This window comes from Chrysemys picta, chromosome 13, assembly GCF_011386835.1.
Source record: "Chrysemys picta bellii isolate R12L10 chromosome 13, ASM1138683v2, whole genome shotgun sequence".
NCBI lineage: Eukaryota > Metazoa > Chordata > Testudines > Emydidae > Chrysemys > Chrysemys picta.
Genome location: NC_088803.1, coordinates 19,744,927 through 19,763,577, shown reverse-complemented (window position 1 = coordinate 19,763,577; position 18,651 = coordinate 19,744,927). Strand labels below are relative to the sequence as shown.

Here is an 18,651-nt window from a genome sequence, read left to right as displayed (position 1 = left end):
AATTTCCCAGCCAGCTCTACTAATAAGTTGTAATTGAACTAGATCATAATGTTGAAGGCCCTACAAGATGAATCCATGGTATGGCTTCCATTTTCTGGATATCCAAACCCCATTAATTTTTATGGGAATTGAGCATCCACCCTCCTTAGCTGGCTTGCAAGCCCTTGACCTAAATTTTCAGTCTCAGTTGGACATATTTGAATGTATCAGAAAGGTAAATAAGTGACTTTCTTGCCTTGTCTTCCCTGATGCGGGTGACTTTGTTCATTCCCTCTGCCATTGAAATATGCCATGCCATTGGACAAAGGAAATCAGACTGCAGTGACCGGGTTCATCTTCGTGGGATTCTCCCGGCTGCTGGAGCTGCAGGCACTGCTCTTTGCAATGGTTCCGTCCATGTACGCGGAGTACCTGACAAGGAACGTTCTCATCACAGCCATCATAAAATCCAACCCAACCCTCCACATGCTGATGTATTTTTTCCTCACCAACCTGTCTCTGCTGGGGATCTGCTACACAACGTCCATTGTGCCCAAGATGCTGGTGAGCCTAGTGTTGGAGAACAGAAGGATCTTACTATGGGGTTGCGCAACACAGATGTATTTTTTCATCCTCTTTGGCATCACTGAGTGCTGCCTCCTGGCTGCCATGGCCTACAATGGCCATGTGGCCATCTGCAACCCGCTGCACTACACCCTCGTCATGAGAAAGGGGGCCTGCGCCCAGCTGGCCATAGCCTCCTGGATGGTGGGGATGCTGGTGGGGTTGAGCCAGACCAGCTATGTCTTCAGTTTGATATACTGTGGGCCCAACAGGATCAATCACTTTTTCTGTGACATCCTGCCCCTCCTGAAGCTGGCCTGCGGGGACACCTCCATGAACGTGTTGGCCGTGTACCTGGTGGCTCTTCTTTTCATAACCTCCCCGTTCACGCTCATCCTGGCCTCCTACCTCTTCATGATCACCTCCGTCCTGAGGATGCCATCTACGAAGGGGAGGTGCAAGGCCTTCTCCACCTGCTCCTCCCACCTCATCATCATCTTGCTCTTCTATGGCTCTGGCATCATCACCTACCCTAGGCCCAAGTCCAGCTACTCGATGGAGAGCGACAAGCTCCTGGCCCTCTTCTACACGGTGGTGATATCCATGCTGAACCTCATTGTCTACATCCTGAGGAACAAGGAAGTCAAGGAGGCCCTGAGGAGGGTGCTGGGCAGGATGATGTGCCCTTGGTGAATGTAGGGAGAGGTTTCCCAACAGCACAAATTACTTCTAGTGGGGCTTGGGGGTTGTAAGTGGGTGGGGCTGCCTAAGTGGCTAGTGAAGAAAATTCAGCTCCCAAAAGAAGCAGGATTTCAACCCCTGTGTCCAGGAGTGGTTTTATTTTCCAAAACCAGTACAACCAACATTGCCAGTCAGAATACACTGGCCCGTGCTGCGGCTCCTACACACACAGCAGGTCTCTCCAGCCAGGCCTCCCAGCTGGTGGGTGTGGAGAGTCTCCTTCTAGGTCCTTTCTCCTGGGTCTCGACCCCTAACTGAGCTGGCCTCTTGCCTATGGAGCAAACAACCTGCAGGCTGTCGCCTGATCCCTGGCCCGAGATCCATCCTTTGTCACAGGTAGAGCTAAGCCCACATTCCTTCAACAGCCAGGCCCCCTTGTGACAGGCACCTAACCACCCTCTGTACTTTTGCAAATCTGCCCCATAAATGTTTGAATGTCAACAAAATTCCAAACATGCTGCAGAGTCTCTTCCATCAGGTGGGAATGAGAGTCACGGGCAACCATAAGTTGTCATCCAATCTTGATTTTAAAATGGTCAGTGATGGAGAATCCACCACAAACTTTGGTAAATTGTTCCAATGGTTAATTACTCTCACTTTTAAAAATGTGTGCCTTATTTCCTGTCTGAATTTGTCTAGCTTCAACTTCCATCCTTTGGATCATGTTAGACCTTTCTCTGCTATATTGAAAAGCCCAGTATCCATTTTTAGTCCCCCATGTAGGTACTTATAGAGAGCGATCTAGTCGTACCTTAACACTCTCTTTGTTAAGCTAACCAGATTGTGCTCCTGGAGTCTATCACTAGAAGTCATGTTTTCCAATCCTTTAATCATTCTGTGGCTCTTCTCTGAGTCCCCTCCAATTTACTAACAACCTTCTTGAATTGTGGGCACTAGAACAGGACACTGTATTCCAGCAGTGGTTGCACCAATGCCAAATAGAGACGGAAAATAGCTTCTCTGCTCCTATTCAAGATTCCCCTATTTATGCATCCCAGGATCACATTAGCCTTTTTGGCCACAGCATCACACTGGGAACACATATTCTGCTGAGCTGAATTATAGTTTATCATAGAGAAGTACAAAAGGTAATCCCACCATCCACAGCAGTGGTCCAGGCCATAATCCTCCAGCCTTTAATTGTGATCTTGAACTCTCTTATGACATCTACTATCTTTCCCATGGACAAATAGCAATCATATAGTCTCCAGGTGAGCTTTTCCAAGCTGTCTAGGAGATTTAGACACATAGTTCCCATTGGTTTTAATGGGAAGAAGGTGATCAAATCCCTTAAGCAGCTTTGAAAACCTCAGCCACTGTCTAAATGAGATTGTGTTGTATATTAAAGGTCAACCATGAGAGAAGAACAAACAAAATCAAGAGCACAGTGCATGTGTATCCTTGTTAATTCTTTGCATGGGAACTGAGTGCAACATGGTAGCTGTCCCAAGGAGACTCTAAGCACTTTAGACCCGAATTCAGCATAATGCCTGAACATGTGTTTAATTTTAAGCACGTGAGAATTCCCTTTGAGTTCCATGGCACTAAGAATATGCTTAAAAACTAGACATGTGCAAAAGGTACCTTGCTGAATTGGGGCCTTAAAAAACAATACACAGACAAGGTCAGTAGTGGGGTGAAGTGGATTAGGACATGGATTCCATCCAGCCATAGGACCATCAACAAAGCAAAGAGCTTATGACATTTCTGGATCAACTGTCTCCTAGTGCTGTCCCCTTAGCAGATTCCAATACTCTCTAGCAGTAGGCAATCATAGAATCATAGAATATCAGGGTTGGAAGGGACCTCAGGAGGTCATCTAGTCCAACCCCCTGCTCAAAGCAGGACCAATTCCCAACTAAATCATCCCAGCCAGGGCTTTGTCAAGCCGGGCCTTAAAAACCTCCAAGGAAGGAGATTCCACCACCTCCCTAGGTAACGCATTCCAGTGCTTCACCACCCTCCTAGTGAAATAGTGTTTCCTAATATCCAACCTAGACCTCCCACACTGCAACTTGAGACCATTGCTCCTTGTTCTGTCATCTGCCACCACTGAGGACAGCCGAGCTCCATCCTCTTTGGAACCCGCCCCCCCTCAGGTAGTTGAAAGCAGCTATCAAATCCCACCTCATTCTTCTCTTCTGGAGACTAAACAATCCCAGTTCCCTCAGCCTCTCCCCATAAGTCATGTGCTCCAGACCCCTAATCATTTTTGTTGCCCTCCGCTGGACTCTTTCCAATTTTTTCACATCCTTCTTGTAGTGTGGGGCCCAAAACTGGACACAGTACTCCAGATCAGGCCTCACCAATGTTGAATAATACTTATACAGCCAAAATGCCGTTAGCCTTCTTGGCAACAAGAGCACACTGTTGACTCATATACAGCTTCTCGTCCACTGTGACCCCTAGGTCCTTTTCTGCAGAACTGCTACCTAGCCATTCGGTCCCTAATCCGTAGCTGTGCATGGGATTCTTCCGTCCTGAGTGCAGGACTCTGCACTTGTCCTTGTTGAACCTCATCAGGTTTTCTTTTGGCCCAATCCTTTAATTTGTCTAGGTCCCTCTGTATTCGATCCCTACCCTCCAATGTATCTACCATGCGTCCCAGTTTAGTGTCATCTGCAAACTTGCTGAGAGTGCAGTCTACACCATCCTCCAGATCATTAATAAAGACATTAAACAAAACCGGACCCAGGACCGACCCGTGGGGCACTCCGCTCGAAACTGGCTGCCAACTAGACATGGAGCCATTGATCACTACCCGTTGAGCCCGACGATCGAGCCAGCTTTCTATCCACCTTACAGTCCATTCATCCAGTCCATACTTCTTTAACTTGCCAGCAAGAATACTGTGGGAGACCATATCAAAAGCTTTGCTAAAGTCAAGGAATAACACATCCACTGCTTTCCCCTCATCCACAGAACCAGTTATCTCATCATAGAAGGCAATTAGGTTAGTCAGGCATGACTTCCCCTTGATGAATCCATGCTGACTGTTCCTGATCACTTTCCTCTCCTCTAAATGTTTCATAATTGATTCCTTGAGGACCTGCTCCATGATTTTTCCAGGGACTGAGGTGAGGCTGACTGGCCTGTAGTTCCCTGGATCCTCCTTCTTCCCTTTTTTTAAAGATGGGCACTACACTAGCCTTTTTCCAGTCATCCGGGACCTCCCCTGATCGCCATGAGTTTTCAAAAATAATGGCTAATGGCTCTGCAATCTCATCCCCCAACTCCTTTAGCACCCTCGGATGCAGCGCATCCGGCCCCATGGACTTGTGCACATCCAGTTTTTCTAAATAGTCCCGAACCACTTCTTTCTCCACAGAGGGCTGGTCACCTCCTCCCCATACTGTGCTGCCCAGTGCAGCAGTCTGGGAGCTGACCTTGTTCGTGAAGACAGAGGCAAAAAAATCATTGAGTACATTAGCTTTTTCCACATCCTCGGTCACTAGGTTGCCTCCCTCATTCAGTAAGGGTCCCACACTTTCCTTGACTTTCTTCTTGTTGCAAACATACCTGAAGAAACCCTTCTTGTTACTCTTAACATCTCTTGCTAGCTGCAACTGCAAGTGTGATTTGGCCTTCCTGATTTCACTCCTACATGCCTGAGCGATATTTTTATACTCCTCCCTGTTCCTTTGTCCAGTCTTCCACTTCTTGTAAGCTTCTTTTTTGCATTTAAGGTCAGCAAGGATTTCACTGTTAAGCCAAGGTGTTCTCCTGTTGTATTTACTATTCTTTCTACTCATCGGGATGGCTTTTTTCCTGCAACCGCAATAAGGATTCTTTAAAATACAGCCAGCTCTCCTGGACCCCTTTGCCCTTCATGTTATTCTCCCAGGGGATCCTGCCCATCTGTTCCCTGAGGGAGTCAAAGTCTGCTTTTCTGAAGTCCAGGGTCCGTATTCTGCTGCTCTCCTTTCTTCCTTGTGTCAGGATCCTGAACTCGACCATCTCATGGTCACTGCCTCCCAGTTTCCCATCCACTTTTGCTTCTCCTACTAATTCTTCCCTGTTTGTGAGCAGCAGGTCAAGAAAAGCTCTGCCCCTAGTTGGTTCCTCCAGCACTTGCACCAGGAAATTGTCCCCTACACTTTCCAAAAACTTCTTCGATTGTCTGTGCACCATTGTATTGCTCTCCCAGCAGATATCAGGGTGATTAAAGTCTCCCATGAGAACCAGGGCCTGCGATCTAGCAACTTCTGCTAGTTGCCAGAAGAAAGCCTCATCCACCTCATCCCCCTGGTCTAGTGGTCTATAGCAGACTCCAACCACGACATCACCCTTGTTGCTCACACTTCTCAACTTTATCCAGAGACTTTCAGGTTTTTCTGCAGTTTCATACCGGAGCTCTGAGCAATCATACTCCTCTCTTACATACAACGCAACTCCCCCACCTTTTCTGCCCTGCCTGTCCTTCCTGAACAGTTTATATCCATCCATGACAGTACTCCAGTCATGTGAGTTATCCCACCAAGTCTCTGTTATTCCAATTGCATCATAGTTCCCTGACTGTGCCAGGACTTCCAGTTCTCCCTGCTTGTTTCCCAGGCTTCTTGCATTTGTGTATAGGCACTGAAGATAACTCATCGATCATCCCTCTTTCTCAGTATGAGACAGGAATCCTCCCCTCTTGCTCTCTCCTGCTTGTGCTTCCTCCCAGGATCCCATTTGGTCTCCTTCCCCTGGTGAACCTAGTTTAAAGCCCTCCTCACTAGGTTAGCCAGCCTGCTGGCGAAGATGCTCTTCCCTCTCTTTGTTAGGTGGAGCCCGTCTCTGCCTAGCACTCCTCCTTCTTGGAACACCATCCCATGGTCGAAGAATCCAAAGCCTTCTCTCCGACACCACCTGCGTAGCCATTCATTGACTTCGACGATTTGATGGTCTCTACCCAGGCCTTTTCCTTGCACAGGGAGGATGGATGAGAACACCACTTGTGCCTCAAACTCCTTTATCCTTCTTCCCAGAGCCACGTAGTCTGTAGTGATCCGCTCAAGGTCATTCTTGGCAGTATCATTGGTGCCCACGTGGAGAAGCAGGAAGGGGTAGCGATCCGAGGGCTTGATGAGTCTTGGCAGTCTCTCCATCACATTGTGTATCCTAGCTCCTGGTGAGCAGCAGACCTCTCGGTTTTCCCAGTCGGGGCGGCAGATAGATGACTCAGTCCCCCTGAGGAGGGAGTCCCCAACCACCACCACCCTCCTCCTCCTCTTGGGAATGGTAGTCGTGGAACCCCCATCCCTAGGACAGTGCATCTTTTGCCTTCCAATCAGTGGAGTCTCCTTCTGCTCCCTTCCCTCAGATGGGTCATCTAGTCCACTCTCCGCATTAGTACCTGTAGAGAGAACATGGAAATGATTGCTCACCTGTATCTCCATTGCTGGTACATGAATGCTCCTCTTTCTCCTTCTGGAGGTCACGTGCTGCCAAACTTCTTCACCATCCTTCTGTGCCTGCTGCACCTGCTCTGAATCTTCAGAACATTGTGGCCGTAGAAGCATCTCCTGACGTCTGTCCAGGAAATCTTCATTTTCCCTTATGCAATGCAGAGTCGATACTCGTTTCTCCAGACTTCGAACCTTCTCTTCCAATATGGAGACCAGCTTGCATTTTGTACAGACAAAGTCACTTCTGTCCTGTGGAAGAAAGACAAACATGGCAAAACCTGTTCAGGTTACAACAGCTGATCTCTGACCTTCCATATCACCTTCCTCTTAAGAGCTTCCTCAGCTGTTGCAGGAACTACTCAGAGAAACCCGCAGATGAAAGCCTCAGTGAACTCTCCCCAGGCAAACTCCCTCTGTTAGCCTCTGCTGTTCGCCACTCAGCTGGTTCGCTGCTGACTGCCCTTATATACCAGTCAGGCCCACTCAAGGCCCACCTGGAACATCCTTGGGCGTTTGTCCAGCGTAGGCACTGGATCCATGGATCTTGTCTTAATCAGTCCTTGTTACAGAACCATATACACCAAAGCTACTATGGGACTCTTTCCTGTCAGGGAGCAAGGGCCTTATGTTCAGCATGACAAGTGATGTGCCACATTCTCCATATCTTGGAGTCTTAGAATCCACGTTAGTGAGGTGACCAAATCCCATTTGAATTCAGTCAGAATCAGACACTAATTCCCTCAAGGAATGACTGTCTGGAGCACATGATTTATGAGATGAGGCTGAGGGAACTGGGATTATTTAGTCTGCAGAAGAGAAGAATATGGGGGGATTTGATAGCTGCTTTCAACTACTTGAAAGGGGGTTCCAAAGAGGATGGCTCTAGACTGTTCTCAGTGATAACAGTTGACAGAACAAAAAGAAATGGTCTCAAGTTGCAGTGGGGGAGGTTTAGGTTGGATATTAGGAAAAACTTTTTCACTAGGAGGGTGGTGAATCGGTTACCTAGGGAGGTGGTGGGATCTCATTCCTTAGAGATTTTTAAGGCCCAGCTTCACAAAGCCCTGGCTGGGATGATTTAATTGGGGATTGTTCCTGCTTTGAACAGGGGGTTGGACTAGATGACCTCCTGAGGTCCCTTCCAGTCCTGATATTCTATGATTCTATGACAGGTAAAGGCCTGGGAACCAGAGAATCAAACAAATGCTGGCAGAATTATAAAGCAAGTTGTCTGGGGGAACCAGGGAGAGGAAACAGAGAGACAGGCTCCCCCTGGGGTGTCTCAAGAAGCAAGGCCACTAGTTAAGCTAGATTATGTGTTGTTTTAAAATTCACATTTTTCCTTCTAAATGCCTTGTACCTAGTGTTAAAAGAAACCAAACTTTGGTTTCAGAAGGCTGTCTGATCATTCTATTCACCACTGGTCACAGTGGGAAGTTGATACACAGTAAAGCTTCACATAACACGAATCTCTGGGGCAGTTTGTGTTTAGAATCCACCTCATTTCCTGCTGACTTCACAAGCAGCGCTGAGCTCCGAGTTAATTCATTTTCATTAATGTGGGCCCGATCCTGAATTCTGTGGGCTTGATTCTTCCGTCCTTACTCACCAAAGTAATCAGCACTCACTCAAGTGACCTTGGCAACTTGCAAGAGTAACTGATACTTATATGAGCGAAGGCTTCGGGAGGAGGCCAAATTTGCAACAAAACTCTGCAGATCTGATGAACTTAAGAAAACCCTTCAGACTCAATTCTTCAACCTTTATTCACTCAAGCAATGACTAATCTTTGCAGATGCAGGAAGGAGAACTCTGGGACTAATTACTAGAGCAAGGATTGCTCACAAGAGCATTGGAAGATTGGTTGCTTATTTTAAGCTTCATGGATCCCCACCTACTGAGATTGGCATTCGAGGCAGAGAATGCCATGGGAATTCTGTAGTAGTTTTCTGACTTCTGTGAGATCACTCATATGGGCTCATATCGCTAGATATGTTCTTTAGTTCATACTATCAGAAGACTGATGAGCTACCAAAGAAACGACTCTTTGTTCTCAAGGCAGGTGAGACGGTCTCTTGATTTTAGTAGAGAACTGAGGCTGGTCGACACATAAAACTTAGGTTGACCTAGCCACATTATTCAGGTGTGCGAAAAATTCACATCGCTGAGAGATGTAGGTAAGCTGACCTAAACCTCATATAGACATTGATAGGTAAATGGGAGAATTCTTCCATCAATTTAGCTACCTCCTGTCGAGGGGTAGAATTAACTACAGTGATGGAAATACCCCTTCCATCACTGCAGCAAATATCCACACTGCAGTGCTACAGCAGCACAGCTGCAGTATGTAGCATCTGTAGAGTAGACAAGCCCTGGTAAATAATGATATTGTTCCTTGTTACAAAGATCTTATTGACTGAGCTAATGATGACAAGGCAGGATGCTAGGGGAGAAAATAACAGGCAATGGAGGTAGATGGATTCGGAACAGAATGCACATAATTAGGCTATCGTGGTTGCTTGTTCAATATGCATCTAGTTTCTTTCTTTCTTTCAGATTAATTAGCAAATTGTTGCTGAGATGGGGTACAGAGACAAGACACATGTTCCAGCCATTGGGGTTTGGAGAAGCATGGGAGAAAGGGTGAAGGAGCTAATGGGCAAAGGGAACAAAGGAGGTTCAGAGTTGGGTGGGACTGGCAAGTCCTGGAGAGCAGAGTGATAGGTGACCATGTAGCGTGGGTCTCTGGAGTGGTTGGAGTGGGATGTGGGAGGCGGCCATGTGCTGCTGATACTGAAGAAGCAGTTGCCATAAGAACCTTCACTAGCCCCTGTGCGACTGGGGTGGCACTAAGGAGGGACTGGGGATTCTGGTATTTTGTCTCACCATTCAGAGGGATGTTTCCCCACAGTCATAGAATCATAGAAAATTAGGACAGGAAGGGATCTCGACAGGTCTTCTAGTCCAGCGCCCTGCACAGAGGCAGGGCTAAGTATTATCTAGACCATCCCCGACAGGTCTTCGTCTAACCAATCTTTTCTTGTAAGCCGTGTTTTCTAGACCTTTAGTCATTTTTGTTGCTTTCCTCTGAATTTTCTCCAGTTTGTCCACATCTTTTCTGAAGTGTGGTGACCAGAACTGAACACGGTGCTCCATCTGAGACCATAACAGTGCTGAGTAGAGTGGAAGAATTACTTCTTGTGTCCTGCTTACAACACTCCTGCTAATACATCCCAGAATGAAGTTTGCTTTTTTTTTTTTTTTGCAACAGTATTGCATTATTGACTCATATTTAGTTTGTGATCCACTATGACTCCTAGATCCTTTTCTGCAGTACTCCTCCCCTGGCAGTCATTTCTCTTTTGTATTTGTGGAATTGATTATTCCTTCCTAAGTTATGCATGGTGTGTTTGTACTTATTGGATTTCATTCTATTTAATTCAGACCATTTCTCCAATTTGTCAAGATCATTTTGAATTCTAATCCTGTCCTACAAAGTGCTTCCAACCCCTCCCAGCTTGGTATCCTCTGTAAACATTATAACTGTAGCTTCTATTGCATTATCCACATCATTTATGAAGATAGTCAATAGAACTGGACCCAAGAGAGCAGGGCCGGCTTTAGGCCGATTCAGCCGATTCGGCTGAATTGGGCCCCGCGCCAAGAGGGCCGCGCACTGCAGCTGTTCACCCCGCCCCCAGCTCACTTCCCCCTCCCCTCCCCTGCACTCTCTGCCCCCTCCCCTGCTTCCCGCGAATCAGAGATTTGCGGGAAGTCTGAGACGAAGCAGGGGCGGGCTGGCCAGCAGCACGAGGTAAGCTGGGGTGGGGGTGGGAGAAGGGCTCCGGGGAGGCGCGGCCCGTTCCCGCAGGCCCCAGCACGGCCCCCGTGGCCTGGCTCCGGCCCGGTCCCGGCGGCTCGGGTCCCCCCGGCCCCCCTGTGGCGCGGCGTGGCTGGGCTCGGGGCCCCCCGGCCCCCCGGCGGTGCGGCACGGCTGGGCTCGGGGCCCCCCGGCCCCCCGGCGGCGCGGCGCGGCTCGGCTCAGGGCCCCCCGGCGGCGCGGCTCGGGTCCCCCCGGCCCCCTCAGCGGCGCGGTGCGGCGCGGCTCGGGTCCCCCCGACCCCTCGGCGGCGTGGCGCGGCTCGGCTCGGGGCCCCCCGGCGGCGCGGGGCGGCTCGGCTCGGGCCCCCCCGGCGGCGCGGCTCGGGTCCCCCCGGCCCCCTCAGCGGCGCGGCGCGGCTCGGCTCGGGGCCCCCTGGCGGCGCGGCGCGGCGCGGCTCAGGGCCCCCCGGCCCCCCCGGCCCCCCCGGCGGCGCGGCGCGGCTCGGGTCCCCCCGGCAGCAAGCCCCGCCCCCAGGAATCGGGCCCCGCTCTTGCTAAAGCCGGCCCTGCAAGAGAGATCCCTGCAGGATATACCCTTCCAGATCGATTGTGAGCCATTGATAACTACTCTCTGAGTATATCTTTCCATCCAGTTGTGCATCCTCTTATAGTATGTCTAGATAAGTGGTCTATCCCTTGGAGATCTGCAGTCTATGTCTAAGATTTCCAATGGGATCTGCACATCCATTTGAAATTTTTTGGGGGGTCTGCAAATGCAAAAGGGTTGTAAACCCTGGTCTACACTATATTTTCAAGGAGCAAGGCAGTGCCTGGACTGTTCCTGAAGATTGTCCCTGGTTTGTTCCAGAAAAAGAATAATATGTAGAATACTATGGGCCTGAATGTTGAGCCCTGCCTTGAGTCTGTATATGTGTCCCAGAACAAAATGGGTGTGAAAGTGTCTCACGCTCCTTGGCACTTGCTTTGCAGAGGAGCAAGTGACTGCACAAAGCAGAAGTAGTGCTCCTCCCAACATTATGTTTTGTTCATGAGGAATTTCATGAACAAATTTGCTGAAAACCAAAAGATGTAGGGCAAAATGTGATTTGCTGTTTGTTCCTCAAGTCTCCATTCTCCTCTATGGGCTGGGATCCCCAGCTGGACTCCATCACCCACAATGCACCACAGTCTCCCTTTTTGGTGAGGGGGAGATGGGTATCATGGAGGCCTTGCCCCATTGAGGATGAGAAAGGTCTGAGGAGCAAAGTACAGCTCCAATTTTTTGGCCAAAATCCTTTGTTTTATGGTTGTAATATTTTGAGAAAAATAACAAAAGATTTCCACAGACAGTTTTTGCAAAAAAAAAAAAAAAAGTGTTTCAACCAAAATCCAATTTTCCACCTAAAACCAGTTTTGATTAAAACATTTCAACCAGCCCTATCTACAAGCCAGTTGTGAATTGGGCCTTGAATACCAGTGGCATAGCACTGTTTTTAACATGTCTCATTTGCAGTGGTGTGTATGTACGTCGGTCTGTCAGTCTGTAGATCCAGCCCACAAAGAATTACTGAGGGTGTACATATCAGCACCAATAGTAGGGGAAGGGTGAAGCCAAGCTTAGATCATTAGGAATAAGATTTCAATCCAGATCCTATTTGGTAGCCTTCACTGAAATGTGCCTGCCTATGACAGGGCAACCCTGGAATGAATAAGGGGAAAATATGGGAGCAAGTGTCCCAAAGCATGAATGAAAAGGTGGCGGTGATGGAAGCTTTATACTGTGTTGTTTTTTTCCCCTCATGCCAAGAATTTTGCTATTCCTGTCAGATTTAGCCTATCGTGCATTGTTCTGTGTTTGTGATATTATCTGAAATGGAGCTTAACACACTCTCCAAAAATTATCAATTTCAGTTTGAAGATTTGATCTTTTCCAGACAGCCCTTTAAAAGTACCCAGAAGGACACATATGTGGAATAGAGTGATGTCAAAATATGAACATTTAACTCCACACTTTCCAAATGATCCTTCAGAGTTTGTTTGGTTTTCCCCTAGACAAAACCCATGGCAGATGGAGAATGGGGAAATCAAACATCCGTCACAGAATTCATCCTCCTGGGATTCAGGAATACCCCGGAGCTGCAGACCTTTCTCTTCCTGCTGTTTCTGGTGATCTACATTGTGACCATGGCCGGGAACATCCTCATTGTTGCACTAGTTGTGGCTGACCAGCATCTTCACACCCCCATGTACTTCTTCCTGGGGAACTTGTCCTGCTTGGAAACCTGCTACACCTCCACCATCCTGCCCAGGGTGTTGGCCAGTCTCCTGACCTGGGACAAAACCATTTCTTTCTATGCATGTGTCATACAATATTATATCTTTGGCTGCTTAGCAGCTACAGAATGTTATCTCCTAGCAACGATGTCTTATGATCGCTATTTAGCAATATGTAACCCCCTGCATTATACAATAATTATGCATGGCAGGTTATGCCTCCAGCTAGCAGCCGGGTTTTGGGTGAGTGGGTTACTGGCTAGTTCCATAGTAACTGGAATGATTTTACAATTAGCTTTCTGTGGCCCCAATTAAATTAACCTTTTTTTTTTTGTGATTTCAACCCATTGCTGAACATATCCTGCAGTGACACCCGCCTTGTGGAACTTTCGGCTTCCACCCTGTCCTTTATATTCACCCTGCCCCCATTTCTACTCACTGTGACATCCTATGTCTGCATAATCTTTGCCATCCTGCAAATCCCTTCCACCACCGGGAGGCAGAAGGCGTTCTCCACCTGCTCCGCTCACCACATTGTGGTGACCATTTTCTATTGGACCATCACTATTGGGTACGTGTTACCAAAAACTGATATACTGAGAGACCTTAACAAAGTGTTCTCTCTCCTGTACACTGTCCTGACCCCCCCTGGTCAATCCCCTCATCTACAGCCTGAGAAACAAAGAGGTCAAGGAGGCCCTGAGGAAAGCTCTCAGTAAATTTATGAATTTCAGAAGAATTCGGGCCATCCAAGCTAATTTGTGTAAGATAAATCAAAATGGAGAGAATCTGGATCCAAGCGTAGCAGTCTGGGTTGCCCCTCTTGATGGGCTATTAACTCATGCCAGGGGAAAGGGAAGTGGTTCCACAGAACGATTTAATCAATAAACATAATGTCTTTGTTTGTGAATTCTCCGTGGGTGAATATTGGTCAGAAATGGAAAAAACCCAAAGACCCAGTTTAATGAAAAGTCTCTTTATTTTGAGGTTGTTTCTATTTGGAGGGGATTGAAATCAGAGCCACTTTCTCATATTTTTAAATTCCATTTATTTAAATGTATATAGAAATCATTATGAAGTTGGTTACTGCTTTTTTAATTTACTAAACACCTGTGAATGTATATATATGAAGTTATGATTTTTAGTAAATGATAAATTTTAACAGCCATTTCTTTACTGGTATCTATCTAATCTATCTATTGATCCATCAATCAATCTGTGCGGATTTGTTTACTGAATATATGTTTCTTTCCCTTCAAATGTGGATAATTTTTAATAAGATTTAGTTTGGAAAAAAAAAGTTCTTTTTTTCTATGAAAACAATTTTTACTCCAATTTTTTCACCAGCTGCATCCTTTAGCAGATCAGTTTTTTTCACATTTTATGATTACGAATATTCTATGGACAATCCCTGGGCTGACACTCATTTTCAGGTGACACATTGCTAATACTCAGTATGTAAAGTCCAGAATTTAAGTTGTTTTCATTTGGTGCATAACTCATATGGCACAGTTCTTCCCCTTCATTGGGTAAGTGTAAGGTTTAGACTACACTTTCTTTTCCTAGTATTACTTGATAGTCTGAATTCAGAGAATCCTTTTCCAGGACTGGGCTGCAAATATGCTCTAAGAAACCCTAGACTAGATTCACAAATGGACTTTTAGTCAACTAACTGTCATTCATCATAACTGGTAGCCCACTGGTAGCTCACCTGGGATGTTGGAGACCCCCATAGCTTCCGCCTCTCGTGGAGGTGGAGTAAATTATGCCAACAGGAGAGAGTTCTCCTATTGGCATAGTGTGTGATCACCAGACGCACTACAGTGGCGTAGCCTGAGGCAAAGCAGGATTTTGCCTTGCAGATCTGCACCCTCACTGGCCACCTGTGAGATACTTTGATATAGGACTGTTTCAGTCTCTCCTGTTGAGAGACTTATAATCATTTAATATCTATCTTTCTGCAGTTAATAAACTTGTTTTAATGTTTTATCTTACCAGTGAGTTTGACTAAAGTGCTTTGGGGAATCTTCTCAGATGACAAAGGCTCAGATGACCACTACCCTTTGACAAAGTGGCAAACTAACCTTGGTTGCTTGTCACTAGCAAAGCATTGTGAGGGACAGCCCAGGCTGGAGTTCCAGGTTGCACCCTGGTAGTCATGTCACACATGTTTCTTGCAAGAAGCCAGGGTGGGGTGAAGAGAAATGTCCTTGTGACTTTTAGCCCAGTGGATGGACCTCTCCCCTAGGATGTGGGAGACCCCCTCTTTAAGTCCCCCCTCTGCCTGAGGGGAGAAAGGATTTGAACAGGGATCTGCTACCTCTCAGGTGAGTGTCGGAACGACTGGGCTGTGAGCTATTCTGACATGGAGTACTCTCTGTCACTGCTACTGAAACTGTTCCACTAGGGCTGAATAACAAAAGGTCAAGGGAACAGGACTGTGGGCCACTCCCTTCCTAGCTAAGTGCTCTACCACCAGGCTATAGTGTCATTCTCATTCTCTTGGACCCAATGTCTCTTTAATTATTTATCCACAGTAGAACAGCTTCAATGAAAGAGAGAGAGGGACCCTCATATCAGAATATCTCATTGCCCAGTGGCTAGACCACACACCTGAGAGATTTCAGAGCACCAGCGGGAAAGTCGACATTGCTATTTCTAATCCCCACAGTGCAAGCCCCACAAGCCCACGTCAGTTGGCCCAGGCTCTGAGACTCTCTGCCGTGGGGATTTTTACTGCAGTGTAGACGTACCCACTGTGTCCTCGCCAGCACAGGAAACTGAGTTTGAGGGGATCTCTAAAAATGGGTCTCACACACACAGTATGTCAGCTGAGCTCTGACAGCTGAGGCTCATTCTGGGATTTAGTCAAAAGGATTTAGGCTCCTATGAGTTTAGTTTTCAAAATGTGACTTAGGATCCAAAGTAGAGCTGGGCAAATGACTGATTTTCTTTGTTGGGTGGCTGAATTGAAAAATCCAAAAAAAAAAAAAAATTGTTTTGGGTCAATTTCCAATTATTATTATTATTTTTTTCATTTCTGCATTTACTTTTTTTTCACATTGTTTAGCTGAGTTGCATTTTTGGAATTTTGTTTTTAATCCTTTAAGAAACTAGCCTAGCAACATTTTGAAAAGAAACACCATTTGGGAAAAAAAAGTTTAAATGTTTTCAGAGTAGCAGCCTGTATCCGTCTGTATCCGTAAAAAGAACAGGAGTATTTGTGGCACCTTAGAGACTACAAATTTATTTGAGCATAAACTTTCATGGACTACAGCCCATTTCATCGGATGCATAGAATGGAACATATAATAAGAGTATATATATACATACAGAGAAGATGCCATACCAGCTCTAAGAGGTTAATTAATTAAGATGTCCTATTATCAGCAGAGGGGCATTGCTGGCACATGATGGCATATATCATGCCATCAGGGGCTCATTCACCTGCACATCTACCAATGTGATACATACCATCATGTGCCAGCAATGCCCCTCTGCCATGTACATTGGCCAAATCGGACAGTCTCTATGCAAAAGAATATACGGACACAAATCTGACATCAGGAATCATAACACTCTATAACCAACAGAGGGTCCTGTGGCACCTTTAAGACTAACAGATGTATTGGAGCATAAGCATATGCCCAAATATTTTCCTACCCTTCACCTTATTCTTCTAAAAGCTCTGCTCTAGGAATTATTTTGGGGGCAGTTCTCTGACTGGTGTTATCCCAGAGGTCAGACTGGATGATCACAGTAGTCCCTTCTGACCTTGGAATCGATGAAACTACACAGAAGAGCATAGCAGAGGGCATCTCAACTCAGCAAAAATGAATGTAGCTGGCAGCAAAGGGAGGATCCTGGAAGAGACTCAAATATTTGGGGCATCCTTGAGCCAGAACAAACCTCACTTCCCCCTCCTGCATGACATTAAACAGAACCCTCATGGGCATGGGCATGCACATTAGGGGTCTGTCAATGTCATGCACACAATCTGTTCCACTTCATATTTATAACCCTGCTCAGCACTATGGCTGGATTCCCAACTGGGGTAAATCAGCACTGACATCAGTACTCTGATTTACATCAGTTGAGCATATGGCCCATGGACTCCAATGGTTACACCCATTCACACCAGCGGGGCATATGGCCCATGGACTCCAATGGTTACACCCATGGACACCAGCTGGGGATCTGGCCCCATTGGGTCAATGCAGTTAGATCAATTTACTTCAGAATAGCAAGCGGCAAGAATGGAAGTTCATCTCCTTAAGCGTAAGACTGAATTTGTTTGGAATAAATGTGGAGACAATTAGAACATGGCACATGGGAGGCTGGGCTGATTGCAGTTTTAAACTCGAGCTATATACATTTTCTTTTCTCTATCTGACTCCCAAGGAGTGACACAGATTTACACCAGGTGGGAATCTGGCCAATTGTCTCCAAAGAAGCCAATGATTTAATCCATCTGGGGAGCTGGTCCTTTGTCTTCCCACTGAGATCACAACCTGGCCTATTATTTGTAATGAGGTTCTCTTCTTTTGCCAGTTAGTATCTGTATCACTGGCCCTGGGATGTTTGTGTGTGTGTGTGTGTGTGCTCTCCATTGAACATTCAAATAAATAAAGTCTACAATGCATCAGAAATATCCTGTGTACCTCTCATGGCTTCCTAATTGTTCACAGTAAATTGGAAAAAAGGGATGGATGTTCAAAGGTGCCTAAATTAGAACTGGTTGAAAAATTTCCAAGAAAAGGATTTTCAGAAAATAAGGTTTTGTTAACAACACAACTTCTCCATCTGAAAGCGATTGTTTCAGATCCTCTGCAAACTCAGGGAGATGTTGCTGCATCGGTCTGACTCAGGCAAGCTTCCCCTCTGAGGGTGATTGGTTAGGGCTCTCTGCAGACTCAGGGAGATGATATTCTGTTTGTTACTCTTAGTTCAACTTTTCCAGATTTCTATACAATCATGTCATTCATGAATGTATTCACAAACACTGCACTGATTCCTAAATAATCATACAAAAGACATAACAGAATTCCCAAGGAATCAAAGCAATCTGAACTCTGGTATTTTATTTGTTAACATATTTATGAAGATGTTAAAACAAATCTGATCAGTTCTAACTTCTTAATTATGTGCTCAGGTTTTCAGCCTGTAAGTGATTGGATTGCGGATTGTTATTGTTCACAGAACATTGAAGAAGAAGAAGAAGAAGAAGAAGAAGAAGAAGAAGAAGAAGAAGAAGAAGAAGAAATCTGGATATTTCAATGAAAATCTCCTCACTTCTGTTTTCAGTAACAATGGTTCCAAGATGCAAAATCCAGATCCAAAGTCTGGGGATATTCAAACGCAAGAAAATGTTTTGAGACCTTCCAGTAATCTGAATATTGGGTCTAACTCACTAGGGCTCTCCATCTATTGTGTGTACACCCTTAAAAGGCATGGTTAAGCCATTTTTATTTTGTTGTAGTCTTCACTAAAAAGGTTAATAGTCACTACATACTCAACAGAATTAATAATAACAACAAGGGGGAAGGAACATAACCCCAAATAAGGAAAGAACAGGTTAAACAATATTTAGATGAGTTAAATGTACTCAAGTTGGCAGGGCCTGATTAAATCCATCCTAGGGTACTTATTAGCAATTTTCTTGAAGAATTCATGGAGGATGATTGAGGTCCCAGAGTACTGGAGAAGGGCAAAAATAGTATCTAGCTTTAAAAAAGGGAACAAAGACGACCTGGAGAATTATAGTTAAGTCAACCTAACCTTGATATCTGGACAGACACTGGAACAATAAATTATTAAATAATTTGCAAACATCTAGGGGATAATAGGGTTATAACGAATAGCCAGCATAGATTTGTCAAGA

The 18,651-nt window shown here is 46.0% G+C and overlaps 1 protein-coding gene and 1 pseudogene across 1 annotated transcript; both read left to right on the top strand.

The window, feature by feature from the left end:
- Window positions 1-291: 291 nt before the first annotated feature.
- LOC103306980 (olfactory receptor 10A4-like) lies at window positions 292-1,236 on the top strand. The gene has a single exon (XM_008176717.2). It carries the CDS (start codon window positions 292-294, stop codon window positions 1,234-1,236), a length of 945 nt encoding a protein of 314 aa, XP_008174939.1.
- An 11,321-nt stretch (window positions 1,237-12,557) lies between these two features.
- LOC122174146 (olfactory receptor 10A7-like) lies at window positions 12,558-18,050 on the top strand (annotated as a pseudogene).
- The last annotated feature ends 601 nt before the right edge of the window (window positions 18,051-18,651 follow it).

Coding starts and splice junctions, on each gene's coding strand:
- LOC103306980 (XM_008176717.2), top strand. CDS start 292: ATGCCATTGGACAAAGGAAATCAGACTGCAGTGACCGGGTTCATCTTC.